The sequence below is a fragment of the Tauraco erythrolophus genome, chromosome 3 (assembly GCF_009769465.1).
Source record: "Tauraco erythrolophus isolate bTauEry1 chromosome 3, bTauEry1.pri, whole genome shotgun sequence".
NCBI lineage: Eukaryota > Metazoa > Chordata > Aves > Musophagiformes > Musophagidae > Tauraco > Tauraco erythrolophus.
Window position 1 is genome coordinate 56,514,457 of NC_141467.1, and position 25,350 is coordinate 56,539,806.

Sequence of the window (25,350 nt, forward strand, 5' to 3'; positions counted from 1 at the left end):
CTACCTCAGACATAGGTGTCTTGGGCCAAAACACTGGGCAAAGCTGTCTCTCCTTTACAATCACCAAGTACATATTTTACCACTACAGAACGAATATACGACTGAAGTGTTATTTCGGACTGGCATGTATCGTGTCGTTTTTCACAGCTACCAGTCACACTTCCTACTGCACTTTCCCTTCTCCAAAATTTCATGAGTTAGAGGGAGTTAAAATTCAAGTACTACGTTCAGATTTCACAGTTTTGTGAACAAACAAATTATTGTGTTGAACCTGAAAACCATAATGGAACTGTATGGTAGAGTTATTTTTTCTACTGTGAACTTGATCTTATCAGGCCAGTGGAAAAAACAATTGGGCTAAAGGAGTCCTTGTTTAAATCAACAAATGCATTTCACAAAAAATGGCAAATTATACACCAAAGTAATGGTACGTGATGCTCCACCAGGGACTGTAAACATTTCTAGATAAGGTGAAATGTTACTACAGACAAAGTTGACAAATTCTCATGGATGTATTTTCCAAACACACATACGTGCACATGGAGTGTACAACTGCATTCTCAAGCAGTTCTAATTAAAGCCATGCTGCAGTATAACATTTTCAATGTGGTCTGTATTTGTTTGCATGTCCACCCTATAAAACCCATGAATTTTCATGAAGATGAGTAGGAATACTAAAGTTCCACTTAAGGTAAAATATGTGCAGCCAATCTTAATGTGAGAAATACTCAAACATCATTTCTGCATACTGCACAGAATTCTCTCAGATCTTACCCAAACACACTGTGCAGAAATGTTCACTTCACAAACATATTTGTCTTTGCAGCAGTTATGATCATAGCTATTGTTTTATAGTTTTCCTGCTTCATACTAACAAATATATTCTCTCTATTCATGTCTTTTTCATTTACAAGAAAACAGTTATCTTACTTGAGACTTTTTGTCAACTATTCAAGGACCTGCCATTATCCTCCTGTTCTAAACAATATTTGACCACTGAGTTGCTGAGCTTCATTTTCATGCTAAAGGAACCAAAAGCTTTTTTTCTTCTTTTCTGTTCTCCCCCAAAATAACCAACTACAGCTTGTGTTACTGCGTAATACAACAGCATTTAGAAGCAGTCCAACCCTGAGCTCTTACTCCGACCATCCTCTATGGCTACTTAATCAAAACACTGCAACTTGTGACTTTGTCAGTAATTTTGCTCATTTATCTTTATTATGACTTCAAGGCTATTCGGAATGGAAGGTTAGTTTTGTATAACTAATATTGGTGATGAATGGCAATGATAATGCATTGCATGAAGAACATCCATTAATGTCTAAAATAATATTCTACTGTCTAAAAATAAAATGCAATGCAAAACATTTTCAGAGCTAATTAACAATAATCCAGTCCTGCAAAAGTATTGTAACTCCGAGGAGTAAGGACCTCTAAGCCAACACACTCAAGGTAGTTAGAGATGCCGACTCTGACAGCTTCAATATTGATTCTACCACTAGTTAACTCAAATCTTCAGGTCCTAAAAACTTCAAAAGCACTAGTGTAAATCATCAACAAACAGCTACAAACTTTGGATAAATATTTGATTGCTGAACATAAAAGGTTCACCCATTCCACCAGCACGCAGCAGAAACCTATAGGAAAAAGGAATCTTCCTGCCACAGAAGTGGAACTACTCTAGAGCCGTTAACCTCTCCCTTGAAAACAAGTGTGGGAAGGAAAGCCACGAATGCAGTTTTCTTGAATTTTCACTTTCTCTCTGAACTGCTCCCCTCTCTGTTGTTCTCTTGTCCCACAATTCTTCTCCCCCACATTCCACCTCTGTATGTCTACAGCTACAGCATCTTCCCAAAATATTTACTCCATAACGCAAAAACAGCACTAGCTGTGCTTTTCTAAGCCTTCTGCATTTACATTTAACCAATCTGTCAAGAAATATCTTCCATTTTCTTTCTACCCAGAAAAGCAGCTTACCTTTTCCAGAATTTCATTAGTCAAGACTGAGAATGCATCCTCAATGTTCACGTTATCTTTAGCACTGGTTTCAAAAAAGGGTATTCCGTGTTCCCAGGCAAGCTGAAAAACAAATGTAGGCAATGGGATGAACAATCTTCAGGAAAAAAACCTCCTAATACTAATAGCAAGATGGAAGTGTTCTGACAGCTTCTAACATGTTATATAAACACCGTTAAAGTAAATGTCAGCTCAGTAAAGCACTCTATATTCATCCTCAGTTTGTAAATTTCAGGTAACTCTTAAAACACTCTGCTTAAATTTTTGCATTTTCAAAAAATCTTTTTGAACCTATCTTTACTTTTAAGTAAGAGCAATAAACTCTAGTGGGTCTGTTCTCAATGTTTTGATTTATTTGGAAAATGAACTGTCCCCTAGGCAATTATTTAGAGGAAATGAATGGAGTGCCTACAGAAAAGTACAGATAAAAATATGACAAAAACTGTAGAAAAATAGGCATGAAAAAAACCTCTGCAGTTTCTCAACACCCTACTTGAAATGGGAGAGCCAAAACTGGACACAATATTCCATGTGGCCTTGCTAGCACTACGTAGGAGGGGTACTAATCTCCTCACATCTACCATCCATTATCTTTCTAATGTACCCCAGCATGCTTTGAAGCAATGAGAGAACACTGTTGACTTATAGCCAAGCTAGTGTTCATTGTAACCTGACGGTCCTTTGCAGCAGGGCAGTGAGCCATGCCTCTGGTAGTCCAGCCCATTTTCAGTCCACCTAATGGTCCACTTGTCCAGCTTCCAGCTGAGGATGCCACAAGGAGAGGGTGACAAAAGCCTTACTAAACTCAAGATATATCACAACCACCACTATTCCCTCATCCACAAAGTTACTTCCTGGATTCAGAGAAGGCAACTAGGGTAGCGAAGCACAATTTACCCTCTCTGTTGACTATTCCAGATCATCTTTGTGTCCTTTATGCCCTGGGAAAAGGATTTGATGACAACATGCTCCATGATCCTTCCACAGATTGAAGCAAGGCTGACTGACTATAGTTCCCTGAACCTTCTTCCTTGCCTTTTTAAAGACAGTTGTCATGCTAGCATCTTTCTGGTCAACAGGGATCTCTCACAACCACCACGATTTTTCAGAGTTGACTGACAGTGGCCCAAATCACACTGACCAGCTTTTTCAGCACAATTGGATGAACTTCATCATGCCTGTGGATGCATCCAACTTTCCTAAGTAGTTTCTGATCCAATGCTTTCCCAGTGCTGGCTGACCTGCTCCTTCCCAAATCATGCCACTGCATGCAGAGGTCTGGGAGCAAGCTCCACCTGTGGAGACCAATGCAAAAGAAAAATAACATAAAATAAAATAAAAAACCTTGAGTACTTCAGCCCTAGAGTCATAAATCATGGAATGGTTTGAGTTGGAAGAGACCTTAAAGATCATATAGTTCCAACCTCACTGCAATAGGCAGGGACACCTTCCACTAGATCAGGTTGCTCAAAACCTCATCCAGCCTGGCCTTGAACACTTCCAGGGATGGGGCAGCCGCAGCTCCTCTGGGCAACCTGTTCCAGTGTCTCACCACCCTCAGAGTGAAGAAGTTCTTCCTTGTATCTAATCTAAATCTGCCCTCTTTCAGTTTAAAGCCATTGCCCCTTGTCCTATCACTACATGCCCTTGCAAAAAGTCCCTCTCCAGCTTTCTTGCAGCTCCCTTTTTAAGCACTGGAAGGCTCCTATAAAGTCTCCATGGAGCCTTCTCCAGGCTGAACAATCCCAATCCTCTCTATACAATGTTACTACATTGCCTACTACACCTACAATGCACCCTGTTTTCTCTGTATGTGCATAATATTGGTCAAAGAAGATTAATATATGTAATTGCCCGGGCAATTACAGGCCGGTCAGCCTCACCTCTGTGCCTGGCAAGGTCATGGAGCAGATTCTCCTGGGAACCATGCTAAGGCACATGGAGAGCAAGGAGGTGATGGGTGACAGCCAACATGGCTTCACCAAAGGCAGATCGTGCCTGACCAACTTGGTGGCCTTTTATGATGGGGTGACAGCATCGGTGGACAAGGGTCGACCAATGGATATCATCTACCTGGACTTGTGCAAAGCTTTTGACACTGTCCCGCACGACATTCTTCTCTCTAAACTAGAGAGGCATGGCTTTGATGGATGGACCACTCGGTGGATAAGGAATTGGCTCAATGGCCTGTCATGGTTTGATGTGGAGGGGGCGGTGGTTCTGGTGGCAGGAGAGGGGTTTTGCTCCCTGCAACCTCCCCGGTTTTGGAACCGGGTTAGGTTTGGTTCCGGCCACCAGATCAGATTGCCATCCCCCTCGGGATTGAGCCAATAGGGCGCCTCTGCGAATTGCCCTGTTTAAGTCAGGACAAAGGAACCGGAAAAGGTGCTTTGCCCAGGATTGAGGAGAGAAGGGAGGAGGGCACTGCCCCTGCTCCCTGGCTCCCGGCCGGGCAGCTGCCTGCGTCGGGCCGGCACCACCCACGGAGAATGGCGGCAGCGGAGCCAGCTGGGGAACTCGGGGGCACCCCACTCCCGGGGTGCCCACTGGGCTGCGTTCACCTGGAGAGGACTGAGATCTGAGAGAAACAGCCGCATCGACAGCAGGTCAGTGAGGATGGAGCGGGAGGAGGTGTGCCGGAGCCGAGTTTCCCCTGCGGCTGATGGTGAGATAGCAGGCGGCCCCTCTGCAACCAGGACGGCCTCGGTGGAGCAGAGACCCACTCGCAGCCCGTGGGGAGAAGATGCCTGAGCCTGAGGATGGTCGTGTTGGGGTGCACGACAAGGCAGAGAGGCATCTGGAGTCTGCGTGACGACCCACGCCGGAGCGAGTGGCTACAGCTCCCTAAGTACCCGAGACTGTGGTAAAGCCCACACCGGAGCAATCTGTGGGGAAGGATTGTTTCCAGTGGGCTGGACTCACGCTGGAGAAGTTTGTGGATTTTTCCTCGTGGGTAGGGGATCCATTGGAGCAGCGGAAAAGGGTGTAAGGACTCCTTCTCCTTTAAGAAAGAAGCAGCAGTAACAGCACGGAATGAACTGACCTGCACTCCCCCAGTCCCTGCCCCCTGTGCTGCTGGGGGGAGGAGGTAGAGCCGGGAGGAAAAGGAAGGTGGGGGGGGGAAGGTGTCGGTTTTAAGATCTGGTTTTGTTTCTTTCTGTCCTCTCAAGTAATCGGTTTTTGTTTCCCTTTGTCCTTCTAAGTAATCATTAATAAACTGTTTTGCTTTGAGAAAAGCCCTGTATGTTTTGCCCAGGACCATGGTTGGTGGGTGCTCCCTCTGTTCTTGTCTCAACCCTCAGTCCCTTTGGTTTTTTTTTTCTCTCCTCTCTACTTTACTGGAGAAGGAGAGACTGTGTGAGTTTTAGTTGCTGGATCAGCCGCACTCAGAGAGTAGTGGTCAACAGCTCGATGTCCAAGTGGAGACCGGTCACGAGTGGTGTCCCTCAGGGGTCCGTGTTGGGCCCGGCCCTCTTCAACATCTTTGTCGGTGACGTGGACAGTGGCATGGAGTGCACCCTCAGCAAGTTCGCCGATGACACCAAGCTGTGTGGTGCTGTCGACACGCTGGAAGGGAGGGATGCCATCCAGAGGGACCTCGACAGGCTGGAGAGGTGGGCCCGTGTCAACCTCATGAAGTTCAACCAGGCCAAATGCAAGGTCCTACATCTGGGTCGTGGCAATCCCAGGCACGAATACAGACTGGGCGGAGAATGGATCGAGAGCAGCCCTGAGGAGAAGGACTTGGGAGTACTGGTGGACGAGAAGCTCAATATGAGCCGGCAATGTGCTCTTGCAGCCCAGAAGGCCAACCGCGTCCTGGGCTGCATCAAGAGGAGCGTGGCCAGCAGGTCGAGAGAGGTGATTCTTCCCCTCTACTCTGCCCTCGTGAGACCTCACCTGGAGTACTGCGTCCAGTTCTGGAGCCCCCAACATAAGAAGGACATGGACCAGTTGGAGAGGGTCCAGAGGAGGGCCACGAAGATGGTAAGAGGGCTGGAGCACCTTTCCTATGAGGACAGGCTGAAAGAGTTGGGGCTGTTCAGCCTGGAGAAGAGGAGGCTCCGGGGTGACCTTATAGCGGTCTTCCAGTACCTCAAGGGGGCCTACAGGAAAGATGGGCAGAGGCTGTTCAGGAGGGCCTGTTGTGATAGGACAAGGGGTAATGGTTTTAAAATAGAGGGAGGTAGATTCAGATTGGATATTAGGAAAAAATTTTTTACCATGAGAGTTGTAGAACACTGGAACAGGTTGCCCAGAGAGGTGGTGGATGCTCCATCCCTGGAGATGTTGAAGGCCAGGTTGGATGAGGCCCTGAGCAACCTGATCTAGTTGGAGATATCCCTGTTCTTTGCAGAGGGGTTGGACTAGATGACCTTTGAAGGTCCCTTCCAGCCCTAACCATTCTATGATTCTATGATTATTCCAATTCACCTCGCATACTGTAAGTACTGTGGGAAGCAAGTCCTCTAAAATGTAGCTAGATGGAAAAAAAAACCAACAGCCCAGTGTCAAAGCTGTTGGAAGTATGAACACAGCTTTTGCTACTCCATTTCATACAGAAATTGGAAAGGCACAACCAAAGAACTACCTTTTTTTTTCCTTTGGGAGCATCTTGAACAGGTCCATACATAAAATATCTAAATACATTTACAAATCTATGGGAATTATGCTACTGGGAAATGTTATTTTATATTATCCTTGAAAACCATTTGGAGATCTCGAGTGAAATAACCTCATATCTTACTTACAATAACAAAAGAAGTAATGCTAATATCTCTTCGAAGGTGAAATTTAATTCCAATTGTTCTTTTAACTCAAAATATACTACTTCCTAGCAAAGTGTGCTATTATTAGTGTTTAATCAGTGAGATATGTCTGAAATATTCCTAGAACTGTGCCGGATGTTTATTTTTTTCATTTGTATTGTACCTGTAAAATCAGCTTTGAAGTCAGGCACATGAAGACAGAAAAAGGAAAAAAGGAAGAATATTTTACTTTGCTCTTTCTGTTAGAAAGATTTGATAGGAGAAAAATGGCCACATTCTACCAAGTCATATAACCCTCAACATTTTTATTTATTTTTCAGAGAAAAAGATAATGTTATTATAGAGGGGAATGGAGGATCTCAAGAAGCTAAGAAGTGAATATGAAGCTATTAATACAAGAAAATACTTCATAGTGTTAAAATTAATCTATCCAATTCTGAGTGAACAAAATTATATAATTACAAAAGAAAACAAAAAAATTAATAATTTCTCAGCATTAAATTAGTCTATAAAGTGGCATACGATGGCCAGTTATAAGAGATTGTTACAGAATTGTCAACATAGATGACAGGATTCCCAGAGAATCTGGGGGTCTTCTCTGCAGGACTCTGAACAGAACAATACCTACAGCTCATAGTCACAGGGCAGAATGAAATTAGAAAGTATGAATTATTATGTGGCAGAGTTAGTATCAATCTATTTTTCCCTCTTAGTAAGGATACTTTCTTTGGAGAGGACAATTTTCAGCTCTGCTAATGGAATCTTTTTCTAGTTGGTTCAGTCAGATTCTTTAGCGTTTGTAAATCACATTAAAAGAAGAAATAGTACAACTGGAGAGTCGCCTTGCCTCAAAGCACATGAGAAATCTAGAAAGCAGACTCATTGTTGAGGAAGTAATGATTTGTTTCTGAAAAAAATACTACATTAAGAGAAATTCTGATTGCATGGTTAAGTACACAGAAGTCAGAAAATGTCACGGTTAATACTATATGCAAAATCCTGCTACTGCCCTCTTGTGCACATGCACCCAGTGACTCTCTAGATTTCTGACACTGCATTCTCCGAGTGAGAGTATACATGCATTTCTCAGCAACCTTATTCCTTGTACACAGATATAGTACATTAACATTGAAAGCGTCTTGCATATGAACAACGAACTTTCAAAAGCTTCTATCTGTAATGCTGTTGAAAAGGTGATGCTATTATTTAAAGTTCCCTAATCTGGGATTATATAACTGGCAAGAAATTATCAGTGTTCTTTTCTTTAAACACAAGACATCCTGCCTGACTCACCATGCCTGAAAGCATAATAGAAGGGCTCATTCCAAGTTCCAGACAGCAGATGCACACAGTTTGCAGTTGCAAAATTTACTGGTATATAGGACACGCTCTCCTGCCACATTTAGTCATTATCACAATTTCTTCTGCCATAGCATTGCTGCTGGATTTCCTCATTGGTTCTTAGTGAGAGTAATTTGCCATTGCCTTTAAAATGGCATTCCCCACTTAACACCAGTTCTTCCCCTACACATGGTCAGCAGGTATAAACTATACTGTAGTCTCAGCTGTATGACACATACACAGCTAGATCGAGGGGAGCTGGATGTTCCCTAAATGTATCTGTCCAGTATTATTTAGGGCTATTCACAGACAATGCAGATCACTGTGCACAGGCTGCCAGAATAGTTCTTTATAGTCAGGGTGTAGCAAAAAAATCATTGATGGGTGGTACCACAAAAATTATGCAGTGTATTATGCATTACATTTTAGTATTCCACATTAAAACAGTACTCTGAAAATGAAGCCTCTAAAATGTTTTTGATTTCAATTCAAAACATAAGATTTCTATTATAACATCTAAAACTCTTAAAGTGTATTTTAACCTTTAAAATAAAAATTAGTATTCTAAAGAAATCAGTTAGAAGTTACTTAATGTATTTCTGCTTGTATGTTAAAAAACCCTCAACACTCCAGAACTCCACAACTGTTCTTCTGGAGCAATTCCTAATAGAATTTTTGAAATACAGGAGCTTTTTATCATTTTCAGTGTAACAGCTTACAGTCACACACTAAGATACTCAGGAGAATCCAAAGAAAGTATCAGTGATACCTTTTCTCCTTTCTGTCTTGGAACCACACGTTCTGACTCCTTATCACACTTGTTGCCCAACAGTATTACGTCCACTTCATCACCTGCTTTCTAAAAGAGAACGAGCATTAGTGTCAAGTAAGAAAAAAGCAAACAACAAAAGCCCTTCACCTTTGGCTCACACTAACCTTGAACACTTTACTTCCTTAAAAGCAAAAGTTAAATTCTGTCCTGGCTTTTCATATGTGGAAATATTTTCCACCAGTTACTGGGATTTGGAGGAAGATAGCAAGATTGCGAAGAGCAGAAAAAAGCCACTTACAAGTGCAGGGCATACTTTCTAATGCCTTTCATAAGGTATAAAGTATATGATGCATGGGCACCATCTTCTGATGAATGCTCCATCTTGAGGCTTTAAACTCATTGGAAATGCCCTGAATTCACAGACACTGCCCTCCCTAAAGTAATGGGTTCATGGATTAGCATGAGAGTCAGGTCTACATCCAGCGCGCACAAGTAAAAAGGAAGGAATTTGCTGCACCTGAAAGAGCACCTCTTTGTGCTTCACTTTTGCAGACAGCCAGTAAAATTACATTCGAAGTGTTCAAACTCAACATAAAAGTTTGATTATTCCAAGACACTCGGAAGAAGGCAATAGATTTTTAATAAAGTAAAATTTAAAAACCTCATTGATTTCAAAAGGAAGAAAAATCTAGCTTTTTGACCTTGCCTCCATCCTTCGTTCCACTAATTCAGTTATGTATATGATGACTGTGAAACACACTGGGTGCTTTACATCAGTGTTATTTTAAGATAAGACACTGTAACTATACATGACTGGAATAATGACAAGGAAAGGGAACTGTTCTGCGACAACATGTGGCATTTGAAAACTGACATTTGTTGTGAAAATCATAATATTTAAAACCACTTCTGGTGCTTAAACGGAAGAAGCTGAAGGTCTCAATTTAGAGACAATTAAAGCTAATGTGGTCTGATCCCATGACTTACATTGTGAAAGTACATGCTCACACAGCTTGTCCAATGACTCAAAAAGCCTGGTCTCAGGCTGCAGATCTCTCTACAAGGACGTTGATGAAATCTCTCATCTCTATTAAAGTCTTAATTTTTATAACTCTGCGTAGGACAAAAATCAAGCACAATTCTCTTCCCCAGAGCTCACACACATGCACTGGACACATATCCCTCCCTTCAGGGGAATGCAAAGAAAAACCTCTATTCATTAAAGGATAAGAGAATCATCATTTTTAGTCTATTTGCACTTTTACAACTAAGTTGCCTCATTTGAAGAGCACAGCAGTAGGCACAACTTATTATTAAGGAACACTCTTCCATTTTTTTTTAATCCACTCTCATTTTAGAGTCAGCTAATCTCATTTCATACCCACATCTGATGTTGAAGATAATGCAGTATTAAAATAAAGCAAGCTCAACACGAGAGTACAGGCCTAAAATAATGAATCAGTCTAACCTGGATTAATAGACCAAAATGTTGGCTGTTTTAGAATGCATTGGAGATTTATTCGTTAAGGTCAATGGCTCTTCTACATAAAATCACATACACCAGTCCCTAAAATAGGGTAAACAGACAATTTAATCTCATCATATAATCAACTTTTCATTTGGAAGAACATGGTATGTAGCTGAAGGTTTTACAAGCAACATCTGACTTTACTCTGAAGTAAAAGGTCAAAGGGAAATACTTGCATACGGTATGTACAAAACCATGAAATTCATCCTGTAACTTTATTTCTGTACAAACAGCACAAATTTTTGCAGTAGGAATATCTTTCTAAACAGTTTCAAATAATAATAAAATTTAAAGGTTAGAGGCACCAGGCCTTTCAATAAGTATTTATCAGTATTACCAATTACTAGCATTTATTTCAGCAAGTAACTATTATTTCTACGTCAATATAAGGTAATAATGTATTTTCACTTTGACTGGATCCTCCACTAAAGCACTGAAAGTACTCCTTTTTTAAAGATGGTATCTTGCAGTTTCTTGCTTTTAGAAAACTAAAGACTAAGCACTAAAGTGACATCCATTTTAAATTCTGAAAACTGATTATGTAGATGAAGCCTCAAAAAATTATATCAATATGACTAGGCAGAAGTTTGACCATGTGCTCAGTTGGCATAAAAACTGCAGAGGTACACTGATCTGAATTGGCTAAAAATATGGCTCTTCAGTGCTTCCAAAGCTCACTGTGTATTTTCATCCTCTTCTATTTATAGTGCAAATGCAAAATCTATAGCTAAAAAGGGGATGGTTATTTTACAGTTGTTAAGATGCTATTATGCAAGTCAGCACTGACTAAGCTAATAGAGTCAGGAAATATTTTTTTCCCGTGTCATGGAAAAATACTACTAAAAATTTCATCAAGGCAAAAAAAAATACATCCAGATTTTTGATTCACTCTCTTCAGTTTTTTTTCCAGTTTTAACATTTCAAAGTTCACATTTTACTGAAACTTAAAACAAAAATAACCTGAACTTGGAGAAAACCTTTTTTTAAAAAAAACATCCAGACAGGAAATATTAGCACTATATTTATCTCAGACAGCTGAAGTTGAGAGATTTATTGTGACTGACCAAGTTTATTGAAGCATTTGGCAGAGCTTGGAGTCATCAGGTTTTGGTAAAAGGGTCTTTACCGGGCTGGATTCCCCAGCAGCTGGATCCCACGGTGGTGGGAGCCAGGCTGCTGCGGTCGGTGGCCACAGGAGGGAGCAGCGTCAAACCCTCAAAGAGCAGTGCCACGGACCAGACTCAGGACACTGGACTCTTGCACCACAGCACCCTGGCGTGTTTTAGCATCCTCTCTGATAGGAGCCATCCACCCACGCCCTTCACTAATTACTCTACTCCTCAACTTTCACCCAGCCTGTGCGCCGAACCAGGTAAATACTCAACTCGCTGCTTGACTATATGACTATTAACAGAAATCAAAACTGCAAAACGGAAAATATCTTGCTCATGCCTTTTGTATGTCACTTGGTTTGGGGTTTTTATTTTTTTTTCCCCCAAATGTTAGGTCTTTTTTTCTGCAGTTGTTCTCATTTTGCAGGGAAATCATTTCACAGAAGTGCTGTGAATTCATGTGAGTATCAAAACCAGCAGACACCTTTATTGAAAGAGAACTACGTCACATTTCATAGAATCATAGAATGGTTTGGGTTGGGAGAGACCTCAAAGATCATCTAGTTCCAACCTCCCTGCCATGGGCAGGGACACATTCCACTAGGCCAGGTTGCTCAAAGCCTCATCCAACCTGGCCTTGAACACTTCCAGGGATCGGGCATCCACAACTTTTCTACTTACAGGTTATTGGAATAAACCATCCTTTCACTTTTTAAATGGTGAGCACAGACCCCACCATGAACAGCTGGCCTCAATCTTAACCTCCCCTGCAGCAAACTGACCATGATTACCAGCTCATCCAGACTCTGTGTTGTATAAAGCTATCTATCCAGTGATAGATCTTAAAGAATCACCACTGTGTCCCTCCACCATTTTTTCTAGGGCGTAGCTGTGCAGGCTGCATGATTTTGATCCTCATTGTTTACAGCTGGAAATGGGAACAGAGGATTGTTTGTACGTCCAAACAGTGAACTCAAGAACCTATACCTGACAAGTACACTATAGTAACAGTTAATTAGTTTGTATTTGAGGAAGAAATGTAGAATTAATATAATTGTTTAGATCTGAAGAGGGTACACATGTTTATGTAGCACGATGAAGGCAGCTGGGAAGTTTCTTCTTCCTACTCATTAGACAAAGACACTAGAAACTTACCCTTTGTATTAATGAAGAGCAATTTTTTAGGAATACATTGTCCCCAGAGTCTCTTTGATGGCATCACGTGGGCAGTGTTCATATCATGATACCCATACACGTCTCTTTCCACATATATTTCTAAGTGCCACCTTATGACCTCAGTTACAAATGCCTAGTTTCCAGGACCTCAGTGGAAATAAACAAATGATAAAATTCATCTATTAGCAAACTTAGACACAACTAGATATAAATCAATTCATCTTGAAACCAATCTGGGATTAGAGATAAACCAATTTAGCAAAGTGACAAGAACAAGAACTTTCAGTTCTAATCAGAGTCATAACAGCAAATCCATCTACGAACTGGAACAACACGATCCTTTTGACATCAAGCTTTCCCATTTGAGGAACAAAAACTCAGAAGAGTTTGAAGTCAAATTAATTTACATTTGTAAAGCAGTTTGCTCTGCTGCTTTTATTTAAGTATATTAAGTGTACTTAATATACTTACAGTTCAGTATATTAAGTATTTGCCCCATCCCTGGAAGTGTTCAAGGCCAGGCTGGATGGGGCTTTGAGCAATCTGGTCTAGTTGAAGGTGTCCCTGCCCATGGCAGGAGAGTTGAAACTAGATGCTGTTTAAGGTCCCTTCCAAGTCAAACCATTCTATGATTCTATGATTCTAAGTATGATGCAGAAACACTGAAAGACAGTCCAGTACCCCAACTCTCACACGCATCAAACAAACAGAACTGGAAAAAGGCACTATGCAAAAACTGCAGTAACCCCGCACACTCACACATTTCATATCCTGGTTGACAGGTCACTTCTTCAGGTAGTCCAAATAGAAAGCTAATGTATTCCAAGAATGCTAAATTATGTCACTAAACTTGCTACTGCATGAGAAAATGAATTTATCTTCCCCATGCTGAAAATTCTGTGCTAGCAGAGAATTTCCAGCATGGAGATAATTGTTAAAAACTCGTAACGCCATCTTCATGGCTACACCAGGAGAACAGCACAATGAAAATCAGTCCGATGTATTTAAAAGAAAACTAAGATCCACCATCTACATCAAAAGTTTCTGGAGACCCACATGCCATGCATGAATCATGGAGTGATTTAGGTTGGCAAGGACTTCTGCAAGTCATCTGGTCTAATCCCCTGCTCAAAGACGGGCCAACTTCAAAGGCTTTAAGTATCTCCAGATCCTCTCCAGGCACCTATTTGAGCATTTGTCCACCCTATTGTGAGGAACTTTTTGCCAGTATGTTAGTTAGAATCTTGTTCAAATCATCCTGGAAAGAAGTGTTTTCTGCAAATAGATTTGGTACATGGTTACTTGTATTTAATTTTTAAAGGCCGAACAGAATCAGCCTTTCAGAGCAGCTGTGTACAATAGCTAAAAGCCACGTCAGCAGACAATAGGAATACCTTAATAAAATGGATATGATCCGCAATCCTACAAATAAGGAATGGTTTCACGTTCTAAAGTAATTTTCCTGCAATTATCATGCTCTTAATGAGTGCATTACAAATCCAATATATCTGTATTGGATTTGCCAATAATGTCCTAAGATATTAATCTGTGAGTGTATTTTTCTCATAAGCTTTTTGTATTCAGTCATGTTACTTAGTTTCCTCTAGTTCTGAATAAAAATTTTACAGCAATATAGATAGGGCAGCATATTTGTGTCTCCAAAAATAATTCATTTTTAAGAGGAAAGTTGCTGTATTCCACACTTAAAATAATCAAAATACAATGAGAACATTACTGGTAATCTGATTGTAATAGCACCCACTGGCCCGTTTTTATAAAATCAATGGAGTTTTTAGGAACGCTAAATTGCTTAGACTGTTATTTTCAACTGTTGTAAAAATGGCTGAACAGACTTTTTTAAAACTTTGTTTAAAATCTCTGTGTACAAAGATTTAAAAAATGAGAGCGTAATGTAATAACTGAATTGTCTCAAAAAATCCTGTTTGATTGGTTCAGGTGTAAGCTTAACATTACATATTAGTCTGGTGTTTAATGAAACCTGTATCAATTTCCCTTTTAAAATTTTGTTTAATTTTTCTATGCTTGGATATTTTAAAGGGTGCTGTAGCAACAGCCACTTTGACACTGGGCATTTGTGGGGAATTCAATACTGGTTTGCATTCACAGACCAAAGCAAAGGCAGGGAGTGTAACAAACCTCCAGTAAGTAATTAATTTTCATGAAATGCCCTGTGTTTTAACAGTTATTGCTTAAAAACACTTCTTTTGCAATGAATAGCCCCATATATTTTCACCAAGACACTTCAGAAATTGATATCCCACTAGGGCTAAATTAAATTTTTCATTATTATCTAGCTCTATTACTACACTCACTAATTGCTAGTTTTGAGATTGGTACAATCAATCATGCGATTTACATTCCCAGAAATTGTTTTAAATTGAGTATTTTTCCATTTTTGAAATTACAAACTAACAATGCACCTTCAGGGGTTAAGATTAAACAATCTAAATATTGATAGCTTGAGTATGTTTACATGAAAGCTTTAAAGTAGGCTTGTGCAGGTGTGATTCTGTGATAGACTTAAGCAGATCTAAGCCTGCACGGTGGCTACAAGAGCTAGTCCCACCCTTCCCTCCACCCTAGCCATATAGTCTAGATACTTTGTGTTTATGGCTGTGCATTGCAGCCCACTGATCAACCATCCTTTTGATCTAATTAAGGATGATAGGACAAAATTACCCCTTTGAAGGAAGTTTGAAGACAGATCCGTATTTCATGTATAAAGTTATACACGCAGATAGACAGATATGTGCATATATAGATATATATATATATATATAAATGGATATATATGGATAATCTAAATCTACATTTTCTGCTTTAGGCAACAGTAAACCTACTGTCATACTGTGTGCCGAGTTAAATCTTAGCTCATCATGAAAATGTACCACCGGTGGCAAATCTAGCTGCGGCTCTTGCTGGTTTGCCTAACAGGAGAAGGGTACACACTTTCCCTAACGAAGCAATAAAACACGAGTGCTACTTTGAAAAGTATGCAAACAAGCCAGTGAAAACATCGTTATCATCAAATCTCCTTTGTAACACGTTACTGAAGTCAGGCTCTATTGCCACTAAGACTTCTAAGATTTAAGGTCAAGGATAAAGACATCCTAGGTCACCACAGCAATGTTTTTAATTCCGAAGTAATGTAAACGTAATGTTTCACCAGGAGTATAAGATATCCTATGTATATATTATTGGATATATGAACATGTGCAGTTCATGAATTCATCCGTATACTGAAGCTGCGAAGAGAGAAAAGGATGCCTTTGATGGTTTTATTTCGAGTCCACTTTCCCAAGATGAACTCTCTCATCCATCATGTCATATTCATAGCAATTCACAGAGTACTGCAAGAACTGCCTGAATGTTTACTTGATTTTAAACAACAAAGAGCAGTATCTTGCTTGGATTCTTACACACATGTACTAACTTATGTAAGCATGCTAACTACAAACATCCATGCTACTGCTTGGGGCAATCTCATTGCTCCCTACAGCTTCTTGAGGTGGGGAAATGGAGAAAGAGGTGCTGATGTCTTCTCCTTGGTACCCAGTGAAAGGACACATGGGAATCATAGAATGGTTTGGTTTAGAAGGGACCTTGAAGATCATCTAGTTCCATTCAAAGCTGTGCCAGGGGAGGTTCAGACTGGACATTAGGAAACATCTCCTTACCGAGAGTGTGGTCAAACACTGGAACAGGCTTCCTAGAGAGGTGGTCAGTGCTCCAAGCCTGTCAGTGTTTGAGAGGCATTTGGACAATGCCCTTAATAACAAGCTTTAACTTTTGGTCAGCCCTGAAATGATCAGGCAGCTGGAGTAGATGATCGTTGTAGGTCCCTTCCAGCTGAACTATTCCATTCTAAAACTGACCTGCCTCTACCTAACAGAAAGCACACCAAGAGAGACCTAGCAATAAAGACTCAGGGTACCGGCTTACAGGCGGCTGAATGACCTGATGTCTAAGGGCTTGCCCGCTACTCCCTCCTTGGTTCCTCCCTCACATTGTTCCCACTCATTCTTCTCCTGGCCTTCCCACTCCAACCTGTCTACCTTGCACCAACTCCAATAACTGTCAGACCTTTCTGTGAACCCCTTAAACTCACTGATGGAGCAGAACACTATCCAACTGGTTTTGCTGTGTTAGTTTTCTACTACATTAGAAAGTCGGAGTGAACCTCAGAGTTCTCTGACAAGCTCCAGAAGCAGCACAGTGGGGGCCAAAGTTCAGGAGCAGGAAGGGAGGTGGGACACATTCCCCATCTGGCAGCGATGCGCTGTTGAATCACTTCCTATGTCACATGAAAGCATGTGTTTCTCACTGCAGTACCACAAGCAGCTGAGCTAACCAAACAGCTCACTGCCACCAAAAAGGGAATCTCCTTTTTCTCTCCCAGTTCCTCCTTCCTGAAAGCACCCTTTCAAAGGGAATATCCAGCAACGACAAAGAGGATATTTAAATTCGTTTCTTTTGATTCCTGGGATGAAGTAACTACACCAAAGTAATGAAATCAGGAAAGGGAAATCATCGGCTGTGATATTGAATTTTGACACGGAGGTCAATTAAAATCCTGGGATGAGCTCATGGAGATTGGCTCGTGCATAGCCACACTAGCGACAAAAGCACCAGAACTCAGCATGCACAAAACCAGACTGGGAGCTGTTTTAAAAGTACTTCAGAAAACACTCCTGCATCACCACAGGCTTGTCCTGGACAAGCTACACTGTATTCCAGTTTCAGGTAACAGTAATCCTACTAAGTTCATACTGTGTACTGAGTTAAATGTAAGAAATTCTGGTTAGAAACATAGAGCTCAAGAAACAAGAATAAATCTCATGCAGTCATTTAAAACATTAACTGCAGTAACTCATTAACTACATTAAGAGATCAACCACCATTAGATATATTTACCTCATGTATGTCTTTCATCCAGTTTGTTATACTTTGAAAACTATCCAGATTTGTGATGTCATATACAAGAACAAAGCCTTGTGCACCACGAAAATAGCTAGTACTAAGTGTATGGAATCGTTCCTGGCCAGCAGTGTCCCTGAAAGAAATGTAAGAAATCACACACACACAAACAAAAAAAAAAAGGTGATCAAACTGCAGAAATCCCAAGAAAAACCACTTTATTTTAAGCAGTGCTGTCCAAATTTTGAATGGTGTACTCTAACATGAAAGGAACAAGAAATGGTTAAGTATGAAATAACATCTGGGTGCTAGGTACAGCAGTGAAAAAAATACACTGGAAATTTATTCTGAATAATACAACTCTACTAGGGAAGCTAAACCAGCGGTTGAAGTCCGAGTGTAACTTCAAGCCCACCATCGCTTCTTTATATACATAATCATTAAGATCAGTACGACTCAGATTATAAAAAAAATCCGGAGTACAAGCACTGCAGGAGTCAGATGACATCCCATATTCTGATAAGCCCTTTGTAAACTGTGACACAGACAGTAAGCTGGTTAAGATGGAAGGTAGGTTTTGGGAAAAAGCCATAAAATACAGAGATGCAGATATTCATAATATTATATACATAATCATGCCTTAAGAAAGCTGTAAACAAGCCTACAAGACTTTTGTATTAAAACCTGTGATGGAATAACTGCAGATCCAATACTTTTCAGGTAAGTCATGTACAAAGTTACTCCTTGAGAAGTTAAATACTGGCAAATATAGATAACCTTCAGTATTGGATGCCTGGAGAGATGGCTGTCAGTAGCCCTATATAGCCTTTAGAAAAACTTAAAAAACCAAAAAATAGAGTGTAGGTTCCCAAAGATTCACCTTACTAGCCTTCTCTCAGTGACCATTTTGAACATGCGTTTGATCGGTAATGAAATGTAAAATTTTCTTGCTTTGTCACTTCCCTTAATGTTCCTGTACAATTAAATACACTTAATATGGATTGTAGATCTGCACTGTTTCCATGCTACAGGTTTTATTGTTAAAGCAACCTAGTGACAACCTTCTTTCTAACTTACATTGGTTGCTGCAAAAAATATGTCCCCCTAGGCCAAATTCAAATTTTAAAATGACCTAGTAGGAACAATTGCACTCTAGGAAGACACACAATTAGAAGCAGATGAGGTTTTTCATGCTGTAATGTAATTTAGTTGGCTCTCATTTGGGATATAAATTAAAACTTACCATATTTGAAGTTTCACTCTTGTGTCGTTAAACATTACTGGTTTTACTTTAAAATCAATGCCTAGAAGAAAGAAGAAAACCTGTAACATCTCTCATAATGACGTGGATTCTCTTTGAAAATTATTTTTTAGCTCTAGTTATCATGCAATTTTGAACAGGAAGTGAAAAGGAACTGTATCAAACAAAGAATAACTAGCCAACCATGCACATTCAAAATGGAAGCTGTAAAAGGAAAATAATCAATGGTGAAAAGAACTACGTGCCAATACATTACAGAAATACAACACAAAGCAATGCCAATACAAAGCGATGGAGGGGCAGGTCAAAGCAAAGGTGCAGATACTCTGAAATTACATGTAGGTATTTCCATGAGTAGGCAAGTGACATGACAGCAGTTTCATGGTCTATGCACAATAGTACTTGGCAAATATCCGGGTGATTTCAGTTGTTTCCAGTTTTATCACAACAGCTATGAATGCCAAGGCAGAAACACTTACAAAGGCGTTACAGGTGCATGAATAGGGCTACATGCACAGGAACAGGAATTAGCTGTACCAGTTAGATGCAAAGACAAACATACACTGGATTTCATTCCAAATGAAGAGGACTGTCTCTACAGCCTTAATCACTGTGTATCCCAGATCCAGAGTGCTAATGCTAAAATCAAGCATTAGAACTTGAAATCAGTGCAGAATGTTGTCTCTACATACACAATAGATCTTTCCTCATGGATACTTTCCTTATAATTTATAATGTTTTCCTGTATTATACTATCAAATTAGTACTCCAAATGTGGTAGGTGATATGTGGATTTACAGGCTGTGGAAGCTCCAATCTTAGTATTAGAATCTGCCAGCTATAGCTCCTATCTTAAGAGTGACACATTTCCTCACAGTCAACCATTTTTTTTTTTTCAATTACTTATTCCTGAAATTTGAAATACTGTTTGATTATTTCTCTGCTCGTTTGTTGGGTTTTTTTTTGGGGTGTTGTGGTTTGTTTTTTTTTTTTCCCCACTGAAAAACAATAAGGCTATTTTTGCCCATTATATTAAGTGAAGTTAAGGTGACATTGCGATAGCTGGCCATATTGCATGGTCAAAATTCCGTAAGGTCACAATATGGCTACTTTACATGACTTCAGACAGGCTTTTCACCACTAGTAATGTCATTTGAAAGAACTAAACAGATTGAAAAAGCACAAAAATTCCAAGTTAATACCATTGCGCTGATCTCTGTAAGATCCTGCCTGTCAAATTACTTTATCAAAGGAAAGCATCCATGGCAGTAAACCAACAAAGCAGTAAGGAAAATGGTCCCTTCCTTTTCACTGACAGATGTATTGTGCACAAAACTTTGACAAGCACACTCTCCCATGCATGATTCCAATGCTATTAACATTTTCCTGTGTATGTCGTGAAAGAGTTTAGGTGGATTTTAAAAATTATTATGATAATCATGTCCTTCACTTGATGAATTTTTATTGAAGCTCCAATGGAAAGGAAAGATGAAATAATATAATTGGTATCTTTAATTAATATTACACAAAGCTTCCTTGATGGAATTAATAATGTCAGATGGAAATGTAATTTAAGTCAAATTTGCTCATGTAAGGTGAAATTCCATGATGGAAAACATTTGCTCCTGAAATTCACATGGTTTTGTTTAATTATCTGTATCACTTTCTACAATTGATGTTAGAGCAGTTAGCAGGGACTGAGAGGCTGGAATGTCACTTTCAAATGGTGCGCTGGGAATACAGCAAAGAAGTTAAAATCCAGCCAGGGATTCCCAGACCTACAGGAAACAGTTCTTAGTTGACATACATTTTAATAATAAATTCCTATAAGCTTTTTTTTTTTTATTTATAAAAAGGGAAGCAGAGTGCTGAATCAGACTAAAACTTAATCTAAATTAAAATAAGGCTTATTGACTTCTTAAGTCAACTTCAAAATTTATTGACCTAAAAGGTCAATGAATGTTAGTGGAAAACAGAAGTCAATATGTTCTGCATGCATGAACTGTTCATGTCTTTATATGAAATTTCCAGCGAACTTAGCAAATTCAAAAGACAGGAAAGAAAAATGAGAAATACAATGCCAAAGACAGCTCACAGATTTCAGATGCTTTTAGGCCCATGTATTATACAACATGATCAACATAACAAAGCAAGCATTGATTACTGCTCTTGAGATAAATGTTGTTTGAATGCAACAGCTTGTACTTGCTTCTTTTAAGCTGTCAGATAAAACCACGAAGGGGTATGCTGGGTACTAGTTCAAATTCTAGTTGTTTTTCCCAGGTTTTATAGCCATGGGATTAACTTCTTTTCTTTATATTCCAAATAATAAGTATGTCCACATTAGGACTGAGGCACCTTAAAGATAATTAGGGCTAAAAAGCATCAAAACAGTCAGCCACAGAGGAATTCAGCTGCGAACTGCCCCTCTTTTCCCTCAATATATAAAGTATATAAGTATAAAATAGTCTTTGGCCATCTGCAAAAGTCCTTTTCAAAGAGGCCTAGAAAATTACAATCCACTTTTCACCCCAATACAGCGGGCAAGTTCCTGACATAAAAGGCTCAAATAAATATGTCTATCCAGAGAAAACGCGAGTTCAAGCAGCTTAGCGCGATGCAAGAGTGGTAGCACGGACAGAGGGTGGTTCATGCCCAGGCACAGGTTCTCCCTAGCCCACTTACTGTCATACACCGTCTTCAACTCTGGAAACAGGCAAGCAGTTGGTATCAACTTCTGTGCCCAAGCCAGGCAAGCGCCCAGTGAGATGTGGATTGAGTTTCCACTGTGTTATTCCTTCCCATACTTAACCCTTACTAGCTGTTGGTTCATTACTCGAATCAGATTCTTTCCCTGTACATGTCAAGGAATATCTGAAGCGGAGTGGTAGCTCAGTGGTCACAAGTACTGATAATTACTGCTTTGCTAAGAAAAAAGACCCATGGGATAAGAGGGTTTGTTAGGAAAGTAAGAGTGATAAAAAAATCTAGCCTTGTTTAAAAAAAACCAAACAATTAAGATGAGGATTACTACTAGTGTTGTTAACACAGGACTTATCTACCTTCAATATAGCTAATTTTCTTGATTAACTAGTTTATTTCCTTCGAAAGCAAGTATAAGGGAATTTACAAACACTTCAGAGCTGGTTGTCTTATTCATTGCACATTAGAAACACATGCATAAATCACTTGAATTTGCAACTTCACCCAATAAATCTTTCTCTTTTTTAAAACATACACATTAAAAAGTAAAAGTTTCCTTTTGAGGAAAAAGCCGTAATAAAATGATCTCTTTTTTTTTAATCCTAAAATGGGAGTTGCACCACATTCAACTATGACAGATTTGGGAGGATTCACACCTCTACGGAAATGTTTCTCACAGAAAACGTGTGCTGTGGGACCACAGTCACCGTAACACAGCAAAATAACCTCACAGCCTGTGAGATCAGTCCTGTTCACTTGTATACACAGGGTTTTTTTTTGTCCATCAACTTCCTCTATGGCTTTATATGCAATGCCATTGTTTAAACAAAAACATTTACTCTTCATAGTCTATTCATAATACAATGCATCTGCCTTATGATGCGTATAAGTTTAATTAGAAAACTATAACTGCTTATAATTTACTCAAACTGCGTTAATTGAAGAGGAGGAAGGGCACCCAGCCTTGAGTGTTTAAGTGCTGCATAAAAAGCTTTCAATGAAAATTTACTGTGAATGTTGGCTTTTTTTTTTTTTCATAAAATACATAATTTTAGAAAAATTCACTGCTACTGGAGCCTAATACAAAATGTTTGGGTTTTTTTTTTTTTCACCCCTGCAATAACACTAGGATTTTTCCTAGTAACGCAAACCTGTGACTCATGATGACACAGAAATGAGACTTTTAACAACTTTTTAGCTTCTGTGCCTATGACCTTTTGCCACTAAGGTGGTGGCACATGATTTTGTCAGGGAACTTGGATGGCTGAGAGACTGCACAGCCTGGATTATCTTCCTTCTACTTGAATCACCACACCAGCTGCACAGGAAGGGTAAAAAATCAATTAACACCAAATGAGCATTCAATAGGCTGCATGACAGTTAGGGCTCATTTGTCTGAGCTTGTATGAAACAGGCATCCAGATGAAAACAGTTATTTGTTTTGATGGTGTCAACAAAGAGGGAGAAAACATCACAAGCAGAAAAAACATTGCATTCTGTCTTCTTTCTCTACACTGTTAATGGGCCACGACCTATAGGCCATGCTCTTGGTTGTAGCTGTCTTCATGAAAAAGAAACTTCCACTCCCAGCATTACTCTTTCTGAAGCCACCATTCACCACCTCATTCATTTTAAGTCTAAGCTGTAAAACACCTCCTAAGATGGAATTAAATGGAACACGGTATTTCAGAAATAACATTTAAAATCACATTCAGGTAACAAATACCACATTTGGATGACTCATTTACATTTACCTGAAATGTAAACATTTGTTTAAGATGTTTTTAAATCTCTCAAGAACAGGTTTCAGAAACAGTAATAAAACTAATACAGTTCATCTCAGTCCATAAACTGCCACAAAACTCTTTTACCTTAACTACTCCTTAAACTGTTTCAACCCACAACCTGGAAAATACATTCTTAGTATCATCACCACACCAGAGTTTTTGACTCCGCAGTGGACTGAATTAAGAGTAAAAGAAATTGTGTCTCAAAATAATAACCTCACGGTCAGGAATCTATGCTCTGATATAAAATGCACCAACAACGCTGATGTTTATTTTCACCATCGTTCTTTGGGACTCCTTGCTAAGCCTGGTAACAAGTTGCCTGTTAGACGGATTAAGTTCACAACTTTACTGCTAGTTGTGTTCTTCCCTCTTTGTTCATATCGTTTTCAGATGCTGCTTTGCCAGAATGGGAACAAAAATAAAAAGTGGTTTAAGTTCAGCCGTCCTCATGTGGGAAGGTCAAGTCATCTCACGTACATTAAGCATTCCCTGGACCAACTGCTGCCACAGTTACTACATGTTATTTATTCAGTTAAGCCAACTCCTCCCACACTGAAAAATGCATGAAAGAGCCATGCATATTCCAAAGGCAGAACACCCAATTTCTTGTGCATACTCTAACTTTCCCTTCAAAGAGCACAGAAAATGAAAAAGGAAAAATTCTTACACTCAAAGTTTTAAAGACGAAAATTCCCCAATCAGAAATCGGGAAAACCTCCACAGCCAAAACCAACCACCGCACCCACATCACACGCCTTCGCGACGACGTCCCGGTTTTCCGCAGGCGGACAGTCAGCCCGCCGTTCCCGGTGGCACCGCGGGGCTGGCGCACGGCGGCGGCGGGGAGCTCCCCACCGCCCCGCACCCGCAGAGCGGCGGGGAAGGCAGCACGGCGGTGCGGGGCAAAACTGCCTCCTCGGTGTCTGGCAGGACGAACTGCTGCCATCGCAGCGATGGCTCTGCTTCAATAACCACGCACGTGGCTACCTACAGCTCAAGAGATCTGGAGTTCCTGCTGTTTGTAGGCAGGAAGACTTGGCAGCTCCAAGGCAGGCAGTGCCCGGCGGGCTGTGCCTGACAGCAGCGCCCGCGGAGAAAAGGGCGAGGAGCGGGAGCGAAGCGGGCGCCCGGTCCGCCGGGACACACGCCGGTCCCTCGGGTTGTGCGGCGAGCGCGGCCGTGCCCTCGCAGCCGCTCGGCACCCGCCGGCGGGGCCCCGCTTCGAGGAGGGCTGCGAGGGCCGTGCGGCGGGATGGTGGGCACCGGGGGCACGGGGCGCTGAGGGGCGACAGGCCGGCGGGTGCGTCCGGGGCACACGGGCAGGTGCCAGCCGGGGGCGGCGGGAGAGCGCCGGCGGGGCCGGCTGCCCGGGGGGCCGGCCCCGACCCGCGGTCACTCACCGATCGTGGCCAAGTAGGAGGCGGGAGCCGCGGCGGACGGCGCGCTGGGCTCCGTGTACCTCCGCAGGATGGAGGTCTTCCCCACGCAGGACTCCCCGGCCATCACGATTTTCACCAGCAGCGGCGGCTTCCCCGCACCGCCCTGCCCCGGCCCCGCCATGGCGGGCGCCGAGTGCCGGCCGGGCCGGGCCGGGCCGGGCCAGGCAAGGCCGGGGCGGGGAGGGGAGGGGCGGAGCGGGGGCCGCAGCACCGCGGGCCGCCCCGCTGCAAGGGAGCGGGCGCCGCCCCCGCCCGCCGTGCCGGGGGGCCCGGTGGCTGGGCCCGGAGCGGCCGCCGCCGGGGGGGCCGGCCCCGCCCCGCACAGGTGGGGCGGGCCGCACGGTGCCCCGGGTGCTGCTGGGGCGTGCTGGGCGGCGCGGGGCTGCGTGGGACCCGAGTCGGGTTTTTACGCCGGTTTTGAAGAATAAAGCATTTATCCGCCTGTTTTTTTTTTTTTTCCCTCGGATTGGATGTGGCCACCGGCCGCGGTGGGGTGACGGTCGGT

The 25,350-nt window shown here is 41.4% G+C and overlaps 1 protein-coding gene across 1 annotated transcript in view; it reads right to left on the bottom strand.

Moving 5' to 3' along the window:
* The window catches only part of LOC147529010 (ras-related protein Rab-10-like), a 32,091-nt gene extending 7,125 nt beyond the window's left edge, over positions 1-24,966 (bottom strand). Inside the window, exons 1-5 of the mRNA XM_086609253.1 lie at positions 24,807-24,966; positions 18,896-18,956; positions 17,650-17,788; positions 8,896-8,985; positions 1,978-2,079 (exon numbers count right to left, since the gene is read on the bottom strand). Coding sequence (XP_086465379.1) covers positions 1,978-2,079; positions 8,896-8,985; positions 17,650-17,788; positions 18,896-18,956; positions 24,807-24,966 — 552 coding nt within the window. The remainder of the gene's footprint in view (positions 1-1,977; positions 2,080-8,895; positions 8,986-17,649; positions 17,789-18,895; positions 18,957-24,806) is intronic.
* Positions 24,967-25,350: the final 384 nt, after the last annotated feature.